This window comes from Carcharodon carcharias, chromosome 12 (genome assembly GCF_017639515.1).
Source record: "Carcharodon carcharias isolate sCarCar2 chromosome 12, sCarCar2.pri, whole genome shotgun sequence".
NCBI classification, from domain to species: Eukaryota; Metazoa; Chordata; class Chondrichthyes; order Lamniformes; family Lamnidae; genus Carcharodon; species Carcharodon carcharias.
In genome coordinates, this window is record NC_054478.1 from 33445740 (window position 1) to 33464865 (window position 19126).

General features: G+C 42.5%; 1 protein-coding gene across 1 annotated transcript in view; it reads right to left on the bottom strand.

Moving 5' to 3' along the window:
• tnfaip6 (tumor necrosis factor, alpha-induced protein 6) overlaps positions 1-18560 on the bottom strand; it is a 42942-nt gene extending 24382 nt beyond the window's left edge. Inside the window, exons 1-2 of the mRNA XM_041200122.1 lie at positions 18307-18560; positions 12649-12786 (exon numbers count right to left, since the gene is read on the bottom strand). Of these exons, the coding sequence (XP_041056056.1) occupies positions 12649-12786; positions 18307-18412 (244 nt within the window). The 5' untranslated portion in view covers positions 18413-18560. The remainder of the gene's footprint in view (positions 1-12648; positions 12787-18306) is intronic.
• Positions 18561-19126: the final 566 nt, after the last annotated feature.

The window sequence follows — 19126 nt, forward strand, 5'->3', positions numbered from 1 at the left end:
GGTTGACCAAACCATCCCCCTCCAACACCCCTCCACTGTCATCCAGTTGAATGGAACTCCTCTCACCTGGTTCCATTCTTGACTATCTAATTGCATCCAGGATGCCAATTTGCAATGGCATCTCTTTCTGCTCCCCCATTACTCCCACAAGTAACATTCACACCAGGCAAGTGCCAAGCAAGGACCATCTCCAACAAGAGAGAATTTAACCATCTCCCCTTGACATACAACAGCATTACCATTGCTGAATCTCTCACCACTAACATCGACCAGAAACTTAACGGGACCAGCCAGAAACGTAACTGGACCAGCCATATAAATACTGTTAATTCAAGAGCAGATCAGACGCTGGGAATTCTGTGGTAGGCAACTCACCTCCTGTCTTCACAAAGCCTGTCCACAGGTCAGGAGTGTGATGTTATATTCTCCACTTGCCTGGATAAGTGCAACTCCAACAACACTCAGGAAGCTAGACACAATCCAGGACAAAGCAACCTGATTGTTTGGCACCCCATCCATCTCCTTAAGCATTCACTCCCTCTACCACCAATGCACAGTGGCAGAACTGTGCACTATGTACAAGATGCACTGCAGCAACTCACCAAAACTCCTTTACAGCACCTTCAAAATTTCCGACCTCTACCACCTAAAAAGGACAAGTCCAGCAGTTGCATGGGAACATCACCAGCTGCAAGTTCCCCTGGAAGCCACAGACCGCCCTGACCTGGAACTATATCGCCGCTCCTTAACATTCACTACCCTTCCTGACACCACGTAGATGTACCTACACTAGATGAACTGCAGCTCACCTTCTCAAGAGCAATTAGGGATGAACAATAAACCTGACCTTGCCAGCGATGGTCACATCCCATGAAATAATTTTTTAAATTACCTCTGGTATCCCCCAATGTGCCCCCCTCCTATTTCTCATCTACATGCTGCCCCTCGGTAAGATCATCTGAAAGCAAAGTGTCAGTTTTATATGTACACTGATGACGCTCAGATCTACCTCACCACCATCTCTCATAACTCCTCCACTATTGCTAAATTATCAGAGTGCTTATCCAAAATCCAATACAGGATGAGGTGAAATTTCCTCCAGCTAAATATTCAGCAAATGAAGTAATTGTTTTCAATCCCCATTCTGAACTTAGTTCCCTCACTTTATCCCTCTACCTGGCAACAGTCTGAGATTAAACCAGTCATTTCACAACCTTGGTGTCAAATTTGACACAGAGATGAGCTTCCGACAACATAATCACCTTGTGTCAGCAAATAAGTTGCTAAAAGCCTCACTCATGCCCTTATTACCTTTTGTCTTGATTATTCCAGTGCATCCCTGGCTGGTCTCCATGTTCTTCTCTCTGTAAACTTGAAGTCATCCACAATTCTACTGCCAGTGTCTTAACTTTCACCAAGTCCCATTCACCCATCACTCCTGTGCTTGCTGACCTACGTTGATTCCCAGTCAAGCAGCATCTTGATTTTCAAATTCTCGCCCTTGTTTTCAAATCCCTCCAGGGCCATAGGGAGATGCCCCTCCCTATCTCTGTAATCTCCCCTAGTCCCACAACCCTCTGAGATATCTGTGCTCCTCCAATTCTGGCCCTCTGAGCATCCCTAATTTTAATTGCTCCACCATTGGCAGCTATGCCTTCAGTTGCCAAGGTCATAAACTCTGGAGCTCTCCCTCTAACATGCTCTGCCTCTCTACCTCTCTTTGCTCCGGTAAGATGTTCCTTAAAACCTAATTCTTTCACCAAGATTTTGGTTATCTGCCCTAATATCATCTTATGTGGCTCTGTGTCAAATTCTGTTTGATAATACTCCTGTGAAGTGCCTTGGGACATTTTACAAATTTATGTATACCTTATGAGTCAGGTATATAGTCAAGTAATCTGTCTGTATAACTGTTAAGACCCAGGCTAGATCAATGCTTGTGCAGAGCTGTATATAGTTGTTGCAAGCAATAAACTTCATGTAATTGTGGTTGACCCAAACCCTCATCGGTCTCAATATCTTGCTAAACATAGATAGCAAAAAGACAGATCCCTTGAGGTCTGTATCGAGAATCTCAACATATATAGTGGCAGCAGATCATGAGAGACCACAACAGCAAGTGCTGCATAAATAGAAGCAGTTGTTTTTGTGAAAGAATTATTGCAACTCATCCACACTGTGTAATAGACTTTCTTCATAGTGAAAGTGAGACATTTCAAAGTGTTGAATAGCATTGGCTACTTGCAGCAGTTGAATAGCATATTCCTGATATTGTTTTACTCCATAATTGCTAATATATTTCTTTCAAGTTCCCAATATTCTGTACATAGTTATTTTGTAAAGAGTTTGCTCTTGATAGTTATAAATCTGTTGCAGGGCTTAGAATGTACTCTGAGTGGGGGACTTCAATGTCCATCATGAAGAGTGACTCGGTAGCACCACTACTGACTGAGCTAGCTGAGTCCTAAATGACATAGCTGCTATGCTGGGTATGCACCAGGTGGTGAGGGAACCGAGAGGGAAAAACATACTTGACCTCATTCTCACCAACCTGCCTGCTGCAGATGTAAATGTCCATGACAATATCTGTAGGAGTGATCACCGCACAGTCGTTGTGGAGATGAAATCCTGTCTTCACATTGAGGATACCCTCTATTGTGTTGTGTGGCACTACCACCATGCTAAATGGGATAGATTTTGAACAGATCTAGCATCTCAAGACTGGGCATCCATGAGGTACTGTGGGCCATCAGCAGCAGCAGAATTGTGCTCAAACACAATCTGTAACCTCATGGCCTGGCATATCCCCCACTCTAACATTCCATCAAGCCAGGGAATCAAACCTGGGTCAATGAAGAGTGCAGGAGGGCATGCCAGGAGCAACACCGGGCATACTGAAAATGAGGTGTCAACCTGGTGAAGCAATAGCACAGGACTACTTGTGTGCCAAACAGCATAAGCAGCAAGTGATAGACAGAGCTAAGCGATCCCACAACAAATGGATCAGATCTAAGCTCTGCGGTCCTGCCATATCCAGCCGTGAATGGTGGTGGACCATTAAACAACTCAATGAAGGAGGAGGCCCCACAATATCTCCATCCTCAATGATGGAGGGGCCCAGCACATCTGTGCAAAAGATAAGGTTGAAGCATTTGCTACAATCTTCAGCCAGGAGTGCCAAGTGCCTGATCCAACTCAGCCTCCACCAGAGGTCCCCAGCATCACAGATGCCAATCTTCATCCCATTCGATTCACTCCATGTGATATCAAGAACGGCTGAAGGCACTGAATGGTGCAAAGGCTATGGGCCCTAGCAATATTCCGGCAATAGTACTGAAGACTTGTGCTCCAGAACTTGCCGCGCCCCTAGCCAAGCTGTTCCAGTACAGCTTCAACACTGGCATCTACCCGGCTATGTGAAAAATTGCCCAGTTATGTCCTGTACACAAAAAGCAGGATAAATCCAACCTGGCCAATTACCGCCCTATCGGTCTACTCCCGATCATCAGTAAAGTAATGGAAGGGTCATCAACAGTACTATCAAGTGGCACTTGCTCAGTTTGGGTTCCGCCAGGGCCAGTCAGCTCCTGAGCTTATTACAGCCTTGGTTCAAACATGGACAAAAGAGCTGAACTCCCGAAGTGAGGTGAGAGTGACTGCCCTTGACATCAGGGCTTCATTTGGCCAAGTACGTCATCAAGGAACCCTAGCACAACTGGAATCAATGGAAATCAGGGGGAAAACTCTCCACTGCACAGCACTGTGGGTGTACCTACACCACATGGATTGCAGTGGCTCAAGAAGGCAGCTCACCACTATCTTCTAATGGGCAACTAGGGAGGTGCAATAAATGCTGGCCCAGCCAGTGAAGCACACCTCTTGTGAATGAATAATGAAAAAAGAAATCACTTTCATACAAGTCCTATTTGTTACAAAAAAATTCTAAAACTAACATATGAAGGTGTGACTGCATCATGAAGAAACAGATGTGAGTTGTACTGAAGATTTGTCACAATTTTTTCCAATCACTGATTTTTCTGCAGATGTCACAGTGAAGAGAAAGTGATGCAAAACTATGCCAGAATTAGTCTATTGCTGGTGAGCTACCCGATGGGCTTTGAATGTAGGAGTGTCAGTGAATTTGCTGGCATAAACCTTCAGGTCTCGAATGTTCAAAACATGAGAATCAGACAGATAGCTGCCTCGACTTGTAAGCTACATCTTGTATGGAAAAAAATGCTCATTGCTTTGTGCAACTTTTCCTCAAAATCACCTGTAACTTATGTGTAGGGCAGCACAAATAGCTTGGCGAGGAAATACTGTACCAATTACACAAAATCATTTTCTGTATTGTGCAGAACAACATGTTCATAACACTTACTATGAGGTACGTAGATAGGATCAACAAGAGGTGTGAAAAATAACTGCACCTTTCCTACATAATTGGGCCTTTACCCCTGACTACATACTGCAGACTACCAGTTCAGACACCAAAACCAATCATTGTTTAACCTACTTTAAAAGTTGTCTTTGCATCCACTGGCTTTTCTGCATTGAGTGTCACCCAAACTACTGCAACAGTCGTGTAAAGAGTTAATTTGGAATTGCAAATTTACCCTTTAAGTCATATTGATGCGTTAACTCACCTACACACAATCAGGCTGCCAGATAGGATGAGAAACATCGCCCAACAGTAATGTGCTTGTGTTACTTGTACATAGTTCATCTCAAAAAGCTGGCCTGGTTGTGTCTATGACACAATTATGTCAACCTTTGGAGCTCTGGATCAAGACTGGCTGAAAAGAGTCAGCCACTTAGAAGGCAATCTTATGATGTGAGTCTGTCTTCCAAATTCTTTTCAGAGAATAGGGAGACAGAAGGAAAGTAGAAGGTAAGTATTTAGAAAAGAAAACTAGGATACTTTGAATGCAACAGATGTTTTTTGTTTGTTTATTCATTCATGGGATGTGGACACCATTGGCTAGACCAGCATTTAGTGCCTTTCCCTAATTACCCTTGAGAAGGTGATGGTGAGTCGCCTTCTTGAACCACTGCAGTCCATGTGGTCTTGGTGCACCCGCAGTGCTGTTAAGAAGTGACTTCCAGGATTTTGACCCAGTGACAGTGAAGGAATGGCAATATAGTTCCAAGTCAGGGAGGGTGGTGTGTGACTTGGAGGGGAACTTGTAGGTGGTGGTGTTTCCATGCTTCTGCTGCCCTTGTCCTTGTAAGTGGGAAAGGTCATGTGTTTGCAAGGTGTTGTTGAAGGAGTCTGGGTGAGTTTCTGCAGTGCTGCCACTTTGTGTTGGTGGTGGAGGGAGTGAATTTTAAGGTGGTGGATGGGGTGTCAATCAATTGGGCAGCTTTGTCTTGGATGGTATTGAGCTCCTCGAGTGTTTGCAGAGCAGCACACATCCAGACAAGCAGAGAGTACTCCATCACAGTCCTGACTTGTACCTCATAGATGGTGGACAGTCTTTGAGGGGGTCAGGAACTGAGTTACTCACCACAGAATCCCTAGTTTCTGAGCTGCTCTGGTAGCCACAGTATTTATATGACTGGTGCATGATTCTGATCAATGGTAACCCCCCCAGGATGTTGATAGTTGGGGTTTCAGCAATGGTAATGCTATTGAATATCAAGGGAGATGGTTGGATTCACTCGTGTTGGAGATGGTCATTGATAGCACTTGTGTGGCATAAATGTTACTTGCCACTGATCAGTCTAAGCCTGTGTGAAGGAATAAGGCTCAAATAATATGGAATTAATACAAGAATATTAGGTTAAAAGTTACTTTGGGTAAACTTACAATAAAACATATTTTAACAGGAGACAAGAACAGCAAGTTTAACTCCTTCACAAGAATATGAATTCACCAATTAGAAAAAACAGTATTAAACTAGCACGCACACCTACAATACTACCACTAATGTATAAAAACGCAATCTGAATGCTAGGCGTCAAGTCTTATTATCTAGCTGGACACTATATCTTGACTAAGCAACATGGACCAACATGACTGTTATGTAAAGTCCAATTTTCAGTAATAAATTCAAAATAACATTTTTTAGATATTGAGTGGGCACTCTTATTATAATGGGTGGTTCTTCCACCAAATATAGGATATTAATTAGGGGTGCCCTATTATTAATTGAATGAACATCTTCCATGTAATCATTAATTATACAATTCCAAAATTTATTATTAATATTTCAACCTAAACTTAAATTTCCAGATTCATTAGATTCTTGTAGATTGATTTCAGACCTATTCTGAACCTAGCAAATCTCACACTCTGGGTTATATTACTTTAATATTTGATGGATTTTGAAATTCTATATCTGTAATGAGTAAAGTCTAAGATTCTCTCCTAGAAATAAAAACTTTTTTTTCTGTTTGGGGTTTATCTAGCTAGTGATTTATACCTTTTGTATAACCACCTCAATTGCATGCTTTCTTAATTGGAATACATTTGTGTGTGCTTAAAACTTTAATCATCTCATTTAGACTTCTGTATCAAAGACTTATGAACCCCCACACCAGTTTTCTTCTGGTGACAGAACAATTACTGAAGATTTTCACCTGGACCCTTATAATATCCGGAAAATTACAATCTATCCAAGAAATATTTGTAAAAAGTTCACCAAGGAGAGGGTAATAATTCTGGTTGATTTCAATCCTTCGTTTGGAGGTCGAGTAGGGCTCATAACCCAGTTATGTGTCCTTGGGTCTAGCTCCCTCTGTGTGAAGTTAAGGGGAATTAAACAGAAGGTACATTGGACTGTGAATAAACTTCAAGAATTAATAAAGGTTATAATGCACCACACCTATATGTTGTCCTGGTCTTGCTGCATATGGATATGGACAACTTCAGTATCAGAGGAGTCGAGAATTGTGCTGAACATTGTGCAATTCTCAGCGAACATCTTCACTTCTGACCTTATGATGGAAGGAAGGTCATTGATGAAGCAGCTGAAGATGGTTGGGCCTAGGACACTACCCTGATGAACTCCTTCAGCAATGTCCTGGTACGGAGGTAATTAACCTCCAACAACCACAACCATCTTCCTTTGTGCTAGGGTATGACTCAAACCAGTGGAGAGTTTTCCTCCTGATTCACATCGACCTTAGTTTTGCTGGGTCTCCTTGATGCCACCCTTGGTCAAAGGCTGCCTTGATGTCAAGGGCAGTCACTTTCAACACACCTCTGGAGTTCAGCTCTTTTGTCCATGTTTGAACCAAGGCTGTAATGAGATCAGGAGCTGAGTGGCCCTGGGGGAACCTAAACTGGCCATCAGTGAGCAGGTTATTGCTTGGAAAGCACCACTTGATAACACATTCATTGACACCTTCCATCACTTTGCTGATGATCGAGAGTAGACTGATGAGGTGGTAATTAGCCAGGTGGGAATTGTCCGCTTTTTGTGGGTAGAACATATCTGGGCAATTTTCCACATTGCCAGGTAGATGTCAGTGTTGTAGTTTAAAAAGAACAGCTTGGCTAGGGGTATTGCTAATACCAGAGCACAAATCTTCAGTGGTATTGCTGCAAAGTTGTCATGTCACATGTCCTTTACAGTATCCAGTGCCTTCAGCCATTTCTTAATATCACATGGAGTAGATGAATTGGCTGAAGACTGGCATCTGTGATTCGGGGGACCTCAGGAGGAGGCCGAGATGGTTCGTCCACTCGGCACTTCTGGCTGAAGGTGTATGCAAATACTTCAGCCTTCTCTTTTGCACTGACATGCTGGGTGCTCCATCATTGAGAATGGAGATATTTGTGGAGCATCCTCCTCCAGTTAGTTCTTTGTCCACCATCATTCACGACTAAATGTGACGCAACTGCCAAGCTTCGACCTGAACCATTAGCTGTGGGATCACTTATCTCTGTCTATTGCAGGCTATTTCCACTGTTTGTCATGCAAGTAGTCCTGTTCTATTGCTTCACCAGTTTGACAACCTAATTTTTAGGTATGCTTGCTGCTGCTCCTGGGGCACCCTCCTGTACTCTTCATTAAACCAGAATTGATCCATCAGCCTGATGGTAATGGTGGAGTGGGGGACAGCTGGACCATGAGGTTGCAGATTGTGGTTGTATACAGTCCTGCTGCTGCTGATGGCCCAGAGCACGTCACAGATTACCAGTTTTGAGTTGCTAGATTTGTTTGAAATTTATTCCGTTGAGCCAGTGGTAGTGACACATGTAATGAACCCCAATACATACCTCAAGCGGCAGTCAGAGTTTAGGAGTTTGGAAGCCAGGAGCTCCAGTACCCGACGGCCCACAGGACTTCACTCCATGCGCTGGCCAGGAACTGACCACACATGCACCCTTGGGGTCTTTTTCCATTCTTCTGCCTGGAATTGGTCCTGCGCACATGCACAGCAGGAAAGTAAGTAAGAAAAACGAAACAGCGTGAAAAGCAGGTCAGATGACCTAGAACCAGAATGCCATTTGAAGGAAGGTATTCCATGGAGCAGGATTCAGGCAGGGGGACTGGGAGAAGGTCCCAAACCAGGGACTGAGACGGATTGGGATCCCAGAAGACAGTCCCAGGTAAGGGACAAAGGCAGGGATCAGAGATAGATCCCATTGCCCGGAATTTTCCACTCCCGTTGGTGACGGGCATCGTGGCGGGCGTGAGCGGACATTATGGCGAGACGGCGAAAAATTGGTTTACGTGATTGTGAAACCAGTTTGCAATCGTCCGCTCCACCTGTCAATGGCGGGCCCCATTTCCACCGCCGCATAACGGGAACCTAATTTAAATAATTATAAACCCTGCTCGCTGGAATCACTACCCACGCTGGATCACTCAAGCACATCGGCATGATTACATGCCAACGTGTTTCACAACTGTACATAGGCAACATTCATCTGGTGAGCAGTACTTCGCTTGGGACTTCTAATTTTGTTTGCCTACCTTGCTTCAGACAGCACTCGCTGTCATCAGCGCCAGGCTTTGCAGGCTGCACCACAGCACTTTAAAGGGTGTTCATGGGAAGTCTCTACCTATGAGACCAGTTATAAGGCAGGGGTGACGTTTCAACGGCTTCAGGTCCAGGGCTTGCTTGGAGCAGGGGGAGAAGTAGCCTCAGGCAAGGGAAGAGGCTGCAGGGTGAAGGCTGTACTGGTGAAGGGATTGTATGTGTGGGGGCATATATAGGGGCACATGTTGATCTGTGCAAGTAGCGTCAAGATGGTGAGGGCTGAGGAGGCAGTCTCCAGAGGAGAGGTGGCCAGATGGAGATGTGACGGTGCATGTGAGTGCTGATGTCCCTTGAGCTGGCAGGGAATGAGATGCCAGTGAATGTGTGATGGCCTTGTGGGTTTGTGAGTTTAGATTGATGAAATGCCTGCCTTACCCTGGTGGCACAGATGAGATCATTCATCCTCTTTCTGACCTGGATGGCCAACCTCTTGTGTGCAGTGTTGGCACTGACCACCACTGCCACTGCCTTCCATGCTGGAGTGGTGAGATGGCTGGACTTCCTGCAGCCAGAGCAGGGCTGGAGGGTGTCATGGAGGGTCTCCAAAAGCCATTCCAGTGACGGGCCACTGAACTCTTCTTGGCTTTCAGGGTCACATCTTCACTGGAGCAGTCCTAGTCTGCAAGCATTGAGAACTAGGTGCACAGCTGCTGTTTAGATATGGCAACCAGAGTGGGGAAACAGTGAGGTAATGGCGTGGCGGGTGATTCAGAGGCCGCCTGCCATCAAGATGACATGTTGCCCATGGCTGCATAATTAACGAGGCGGGAAGCAGAGTTTTGGCCAAAAACCTGCCATTGCGGCTGGTGGGTGAAACATCTTTTTCCATGCCTGCTACCGCACTTAGCGTAAACCTAGGGTGATTCCACCCACTGAGTCAAGATAAATGACAGGAGTAGAGAAAAAGGCCCCAAGTTAAAGAAAGATCTGCAGGGAGTAGACTTGAAGCAAATTGGACTTAAGAGAAGCCCTGAAGATCTAAGGAAGCAGCCGAAGGTTGATGACTTCTTACTGTGGGCCTTTTGGAGCAGTGGTTTTATGCTTGGCATGGCCGAAGATCTGAAAGTGTGCTTGGAAGGTGAAGCTTGAGTGCATGTGGAGATCTGGGGAAAAGAATCCCAAAAGGTGGGATTGAAATCCTTGAGGTTTATCCTGGCTGAAGCTGCCCAAGTGGGAGTGATGTTTGGACAGAATTCCAAGACAAGTTCTTCAAACATGGTGTTTAGAAACACTCGTGAGGAAGACAGAGTTTCAGTGAGACCAGTTGGCTCATTGTGTGATAAGCTTCTAGGTGGGTTGCTGAGAAATCCACAGAATCTGCTTCAGTCGCATCTGTCATTTACTTTGGAGTGTGGTATGTCTGTCCTCAGTTTGCTAGTTCGTTCACATGTACTGCATGTGTACCCTGAATATTAGAGTATAAGATAGATATGGTAAACTGTTTTATCTTTCTGAATTTGTATGCGTCTGTAAAGATGTAGCTGGGCTGAAGGAATAGTGAAGATTTGAATCATTTTCTTGTGTTTTGTATTGAGATCTTTCCAATCTTTTTGTCTGGTGCAATATGAACTATATTGTCTAATAAATCTTTACACTTTGTGTTAAAAGTTCATCAGCAGACTCTTGTGAATTTGTTCAGTAACTTATCTCCATGGTTTCTAAAAAATAAATAAAATTTAGGATCTATCGAGCCAGGAAAACCCTGGGATCTGACTTGTCTAGTATTAACATCAGCTAGGATTGTAACACACGCAACATGATGGAAGGTATCCTCAATGTGAAGATGGGACTTCGTCTCCACAAGGAATGTGCGGTGGTCACTGCTACCAATACTTTTATGGACAGATGCATCTGCAAAATTTAGATTGGTGAGGACGAGGTCAAGTTAGTTTTTCCCTCTTGTTGGTTACCCCCCACCTGCTGCATACCCCATCTAGCAGCTATGTCTTTTAGGGCTCAGCCAGCCCAGTGAGTAGTGGTATTACTGAGCCACTTTTGGTGATGGACATTGAAGTCCTCCAACCAGCATACATTCTGTGCCCTTGCCATCCTCAATGTTTCTTCCAATTGGTGTTTAACATGCAAGAGTACTGATTCATCAGCTGGGGGGGTATGGTGGGTGAGGGGTGGGGGTGGGGGTGGGTTGGCAGTCGACGGTAATCAGCAGGAGGTTTCCTTGCCCATGGTTGACCTAATGCCATGAGACTTCATGGGGCCCAGAGTCAATGCTGAGTACTCCCAGGGGAAGTCCCTCTTGACTGTATATTACTGTGGTGCCACCTCTGGTGGGTCCGTCCTGCCAGTGAGACAGGACATACCCTGGGATGGTGATGGTGATGTCTGGGACATAGTCTGTAAGGTATGATTTGGTTACTATGATTTTCTCAAGTTGTTGCTTGACTAGTTGCGGGATAGCTCTCCCAATTTTGGCACAAGGCCCCAGATGTTATTAAAGAGGACTTTGCAGGTTTGGCAGCGCCGGGTTTGCAATTGTCATTTCCACCTGGTTTCATTCCTTTTTGACTTTGTAGCAGTTTGATACAACTGAGTAGTTTGCTAGGCCGTTTCAGAGGGCATTTAAGAAGCAACTATATTGCTGTGGGTTTGGAATCGCCTGTAGGCCAGGCTAGGTAAAGACAGCAGATTTCCTTCCCTGAAGTACATTTGTGAACCAGATGGGTTTTTACGACAGGTGACAATAATTTCATGGTCACTATTACGGAGGCTAGCTTTTAATTCCAGATTTATTAATTGAATTTAAATTCCACTAGCTGCTGTGGTGCGATTTGAATCCGTGGCCCCAGAGCATTAGCCTGCCCTCTGGGGTACTAATCCAGTGACATTACCACTATGACATTTAGAAGCAAAATGAAAGGATGATAATTAGAAAAAAGAATGAGGAAAAAGAAAGGGAAAGAAAACAAGTAAAAGTTGTTTAAAATAATTTGCTCAATAGATTGGTTTGGGTATTTTGTATGGCTTTTACAAGTTAATTTAGAGCAATGATGTTTCTGTTGACATTGGACTAGTTCTTAACTGATATTATCAGATATTGTTTCAGTTCAAAAGTGGATTTTAATATTAAAAGGTTTATTTGGTGACAGTGAAATTCCTAAGAGCTGCTACCAACTTCAGAGCCAGTCTACAGTATTGCAATCATAGAAAATTGTTCCTCTATTTCCCTGGAGAAAACAATGGGCAAGATTTTGCTGGAAAACTAGCTCATGGTAACGACACATGCTTTTACTAAAACACCACCCTATAATGCAATAGGAATCTGATATTCGCCCCACAGTTGAAGTTCTTTAGTTCTGCCCTGTTACCTTAATCCTTCGAGGGCATGGAGACTAATTCAGGGAAAATCTGTTGAACATTTTTAATTAATGTGACTATTGACTGTACTCACTGTGTACCTCCTGTGAAAATTCCCTGGTGGAAGGCTATAGAGGGAAGCTTCGCCAAGTAGCAAGTGACAAGTCACAGAACAAAAATAATGTAACCGTACATCTATAAATATCAATGTTTACTGTCATTGTGCAATCAATAAAATACAAAGTGGCTTATTTAAATTAGAATTAGCACTGCATGTGACAATAGCATGTTGAACTTAGTGATATTCCATTCCATGTGGCAAATGCACAAACTCTTTCCTACCTATTCTTTGAGCCGACTCTAACTGTTTGTATGTGGCAAGGGTGCCTCCCTCATAGTTACAGACCACTTTAGCTTCTTTCAAGGTGAGCTGGTATTTCCCTTTGCGTGACTCTCTGTGATAAACACCAGCTGCTTGTTCTGTAATTACATGACAAAACAATATGTCAGTTTTGAACAATTCTAATACAATCCACTTCCATTGCACTGATAAGTTGTCTTTCAATTTAACTTTTAGTTCATATATATGATATATATATATATATTTGTGATTTGTAAGTGAAGCAGCAAACAAAAGAAATGCTGTCAAAGCTTTTCATCTTGCACTCATAAGCACAGGCAAGAATACAAATTGTAAAGGAATAGCTATTTATACTGTATGAGAAGACAGTGCTGATTGGTTGGCAAGTGGACTCTGATTGGTAGAGGCATTGCCATGGAAAATGCACCAGGGAACAGTTACTGCCAAGAAGAAAAGAGTTGACGTTTCGAGTCCTCATGACCCTTCGACAGATCTGTCGAAGGGTCATGAGGACTCGAAACGTCAACTCTTTTCTTCTCCGCCGATGCTGCCAGACCTGCTGAGTTTTTCCAGGTAATTCTGTTTTTGTTTTGGATTTCCAGCATCCGCAGTTTTTTTGTTTTTATTTTTGTTACTGCCAAGCTTCTGTTTAAATTCAAATCAACATGCCTTGAAATTCGAGTTGACCTACCTGGTGCATTACCAATGGCAATGCCTCCACCAATCAGCGTCCACTTGACAACCAATCAGCACTGTTTTCCCGTGCAGTATAAATTGCCATTCCCTTTATAATTGTTATTCTTGCAAATTTGTCCTGATGAGTACAAAGCAAAAGCTTTGACAGTATGTCTCTTTTTTCAGCAATTTTTAATTGCCTTGGGAATAGTTGAAGTTCATATTTTGGAGAACAAGTACCAAGTCATCTTTTATTTGTAAAGGAAATGGTCCAATAAAGCTAGAGTCACTTTTTTAAAAATCATGTCCCTTTACAATAAAAATGTTAGGAGTGTCTTACAGCGTGCTACTACAAGAGTGAATCTCAGCTTGTAGGAATAATAGTGGTCCAAAACTTTAGTCAAGCAAAACAAAGATGAAACTTTAAACCAAGTTAACAGACATAAAATCACAAAGTCAAGATATAAGATATTATTTCTTACAACATAAGCTCATTGTTATAGTAGTATTAATGATGCAAACCAATGTTGTTAAAAACTGTCTGAAAAGACTGTCAAGACCCCCACCCTTGCCACCCCATCTGTCATGACCCCTGTTCCAAGGAGAGGATTAGATACTCAACACAAGAAAGGGAGAGGGGCACAATTGCCAATTCATACTGATGTGAAAATCCAGATGTGTGGATGTAGCACAACAGTTTTGTATCTATTTAATTTCTCTTCACAAATATACTGCTTGTTTAGATAGGAGCACCTTTGCTAATTTGATACAGGAAAACAATCATCCCCAAGTGCTCCCTCATTTTCTTGACTTGCAGATGGCATAAAACTTTGAAGTATTGTGAACTGTGAGGAAGATAGTGATTGGGTTCAAGAGGATATAGACAGGCTGGTGGAATGGGCAGACACCTAGCAGATGAAATTTAATGCAGAGAAGTGTGAAATGATGCATTCGGCAGGAAGAACACGGAGAGGGAGTATAGAATAAAGTGTAGTAGTATTGGTGGTAGATTGCTTGTCGTTTGAGTACGCCTAATCTGTAAATTATTTTAAATGCCACACTTTTTACAGATAAACCTATGCTAAGGAACTTGATTATAGTGGAGGAAGGGTGTGTGCTGTTGCCCTATGCTCTCAGCTGCTTTTGCATGATCGCAGAGGCAAGGAGGATCCTAGATGGCTGTGTAGCTTGTTGGCTTCAGTGGATGTTTGGTAAGTACATAAGAACATGATAAATAGGAGCAGGAGTAGTCCATTCGGCTCCTCAAGCTTCCCAGCCATGCATTAAGAACATGGCTGATCTGCCCCAGGCCTTAACTCCTCTTTTGTACCAGCTCCCCATAGCCCTCAATTCTCTGATATCTCAAAAACCTATCTACCTCCTCTTTAAAAACTTTCAGTGATCTAGCCTCCACAACTCTCTGGATAGAGAATTCCAGACATTCACTACCCTCTGAGAGAAGAAATTTTTTGCATCTCTGTTCAAAATGAGTGTCCCCTTATCCTGTAACTATGTCCCCTAGTTTGAGATCCCTCCACTAGTGGAAACATCTTCTCAACATCTACTCTGTCAAGCCCCCTCATAATCTTGTACATTTCAATAAGATCACCCCTCATTTTTCTAAACTCTAATGAATAAAGGCCTAACTTGCTTACTTGTACTTGATAAGTCAACTCTTTCATCCCAGGAATTAGGCTAGTGAATCTCTTTTGAACTGCCTCCAATGATAGTATATCCTTTGTTAAATACGGGTACCAAAACTATACGCAGTACTCCAGGTCCGACCTCACCAACACCCTGTACAGTTGTAACAAGACTTCCCTATTTTTAAACTCCAAGCCCCTAGCAAGACAGGCCAAAATTCCATTTGCATTCTCAATTACTTTCTGCACCTGCATGCTAATTTTTTGTGTTTCATGCACAAGAACACCCAGCTCTTTCTGTGCTGCACTTTTTTGGAGTCTCTCTCCATTTAAATAATAGTCTACCTTTGGATTCTTCCTGCCAAAGTGCATGACCTCACACTTTTCTACATTAAACTCCATCTGCCAAGTTTTTGCCCACTCACTCAACCTATCTACATCCCCTTGCAGATTTTTTATGCTGTCATCACAACATGTCCTCCAACCTATTTTTGTATTGTCAGCAAATTTGGATACCTTACACTCTGCCCCTCCTCCAAGTCATAAATATAGATAGTAAATGTTTGAGGCCCTAGGACTGATCCTTGTGGCACTCCACTAGTTATGTCTTTCCAACCTGAAAAAGACCCATTAATCCTGACTCTTTGTCTTCTGTGTGTTAACCAATCCTCAGTCCATGCTACCACATTACCCCCAATACCATGAACAATATCTTGTTCAATAACCTTTTATGCGGCACCTTATCGAATTCCTTCTGGAAATCCAAATACACTACATCCACTGGTTCCCCTTGATCAACTCTACTTGTTATGTCCTCAAAAAGCTCTAGCAAATTTGTCAAACATGATTACCCTTTCACAAAACCATGTTGGCTCTGTTTGATTGGGTTAAGCTTTTTTAATTGTCCTGCTATTTCTTCCTTAATAATGGAGAATTTTCCCAACGACAGATGTTAGGCTGACTGGCCTATAACTTCCTGCCTTTTGTCTCCCTCCCTCCTTGAACAGGGATGTCACATTAACAGTTTTCCAAACCGCTGGGACCCTCCCAAAATCCAGTGAGTTTTGGAATATTTCGACCAATGCCTCCGCTATCTTCTTATCCACTTCCTTTAAAACCCAGGTCCTGGTGACTTGTCTGCCTTTAGCCCCATTAGTTTATCAAATACTTCGTCCCTTGTGATAGAGACTGTTACAAGATCTTTTCTCCCATTAGCTCCTTGCTTATCTGATATCTTTGGGATGTTTATTGTGTCCTCCACCACGAAGACCGATGCAAAATATTGGTTTAAGTTATCTGCCATTTCCCTGTTCCCCATTATTAATTCTCCAGTTGCATCCTCCAAGGGTCCCATACTCACATTAGTCACTGTCTTTCTTTTCATATACCCACAGAAGCTCTTGCTGTTTGTTTTTTTTTCCTTGCCAATTTACTACATCTGCAACACATTGCCTACCAGCCATCTCTATTCTATTTAATTAATTAACTTGGACGTTAAATATTTTAAAAGTGAATTTCTTAACTGTACTCTTCAGCTGTAATAGTGTCTCCTGATTTAAACCACTTGGCCAATTGAAAGAGACACGGAAGAGATACCTCAGCTCTCCTGGCTGTTTTAAACTGAACTCACGGTTCCCCTCACTGGTACAGGGTGTTTCTCTGCTTTTCACCCTTTGCTAATGTCCACCGAGGATTGTTAATCATTGCATATGCCATGATATTAATTTGAGGTAAGATAAGAAGGTAGGCCCTATGAACTACCTCAGCCAGTACGGGAAATGAACCCGTGCTTTTGGTGTTTTTCTGCACCACACTCTTAGCCATCTGAGGTAACTGCCCCCCTAAAATAGAGGGTACAATTCTCAAAGGGGTGCATGAACAGGGAAACCTGGGGATATATGTATATAAATCATTGAAGGAGGTAGGGCAGCTTTAGGAAGTCATTGAAAAGGCATATGGGATCCTGATCTTTATAAATACAGGCATAGGGTACAAAAGAAAGGAAGTTATAATGAACCTTTATAAAACATTATTTAAGTCTCAACTATGATATTGTGTCCAATTCTGGGCAACACACTTTAGGAAGGATGTGAGGACTTTAGAGAGAGTGCAAAAAAAGATTTATGAGAATGGTTCCAGGGATGAGGGACTTCAGTTACATGGATAGACTTATGAAGCTGGGGTTGTTCTCAAAGAAGAGAAGGGTGAGAGGAGATTGCTAGAGATTTGCAAAATCATGAAGGGACTAGAAAGAGTCAATAGAGAGAAATTATTACCATTGACTGTTTTAAGGTGATTGGCAAAATAACCAATGGCAGTAACATGAAGAAAACATGTATTTACTCAGAAAGTAGTTAGGATCTGGAATGCACTGCCTGAGAGTGGGGTGGAGGCAGATTCAACTTTTAAAAGGGCAATGGATAAGCATCTGAAATAAAAATTGCAGGGCTATGGGGAAAGGGCAGGGAAGTGTGGCTAGCTAAACAGCTCTTCCAGAGCATTGGCATGGGCACAACAGGCTGAATGGTCTCTTCCTGTGACCATTCTATGACCTGAAGACAGGATTCTATCATTGCTGGAAGCCTTCTCAGCTAAGAAACTATTCGTCATAGGAACTTAAACAGTGAATGCTTTAGCTATTTGACAGTGATGCATATCACCACAGCTGTGCTGGACACTGTTGTTACTCAAAAACCACTAATGCACAAGTTCTAACTGTCTTTTGGCGATTATAGAATTTTAAAACAGTTAAGGAGGCTGTTTGCCAATTTATTAACCAGCTAACAAAATCTATAAATATTTCTTGCTCACATTTATCTGCTTCCCTTTTAAATCAGGAATGAGAACACACTCTTTAAACCCTTCACTGAGCAAGGGCCATTGAGATCAATCCCTTTGCTCCTACTCACATTCATAAGACAGTATGTTTTATAGTATAGTTTAATTCTTCATCTATTTATTTACATATAATGCATGCAATTGTCTTACATAAACTTTAAAAATGAAATATATCCTTCATACAATTAATGAGTCATTCAGAAATGGGTCAATTATCTGAAAGGTAATAGTTTGCACACCAATAAGAGGCACGTTTATATTGGAGGACAATGGGATTTTAAAACATCAAAACTTTTTCTGGAAGGTTACAGATTCTCAACAGCTTGAACACCGAGGACAAACGAGCCTAAGAGTTGGTGTTAACCAGTTAAAGCCTAATTTTAGAGCACAAACTGAGATTAAAATCATCGTCCATGAGGAAATGAGATGGTCATTTTCTGAAACCAAAGAAGAATAATAGCACAAAAGCAAATGCAGTCTTACCTAGCCATATTGAGTTGTGCAGTATTCCATTTTTAAGCCCCCAGGTCTCTATCTCGTACCATGGTAAAGTAAAGAGGAAGATGGACAGAAGCATAGCAGCAGTCATACTTCAAGGTTTAAGACTTTTCCAGTAAGTGGTATTGCTGTAACAGTTACAAGAAGATATAGCTTCCAGCAAACCACAGTGTGCTCCCAACATCTGGTTTCCAGACATTCCTTATTTCCTAACTATAATAACTGTGAGGTCATTGTGGTTGCTGAGGTTACAGTTGCTGCTATACAACAGTATACCAGTTGTAAAGTAAATGATTGTTACTTCAAATGGTTTCAAAGTAATACCGAATGCACTATTATTAGTAATAAGCTTTTTAATTAAAATTGATAGTGCATATTATGTGATAGTTTTCTAAGTAACAATTCAGCATTATATTTCTCCCTCGTTCTAGTTGTTTCTCGGGGGAGGCATGTAGACAGGGTTGGCAGCTGAACTGCCATTGCTGAACTGACACAATGCAATCACTGTGTAGGGGCATTAGAAGTACAAACACATCTACTGCAATTTGATGCTTCTCCCTCCCTAAAAGGTGCAATTGCAAAGATTTTGTTCTTGGATTGCGCAAGGGTATGCTAATTGCAATCCCAGTATCCGGTAGAGGGGTCCTAATTTTGTCTGGAGATTTGGCTGCATCAGTGCTATTTTTGGATATTATCCCAAATTATGCCATGAAAAGTGACTTTTTCTTTCAAAATTGAAATCACCTAAAAGAAGGGTAATTTCCAAGGACGTGCGTTCCTGTGGCCATTTCTCCCAGTCATAGGA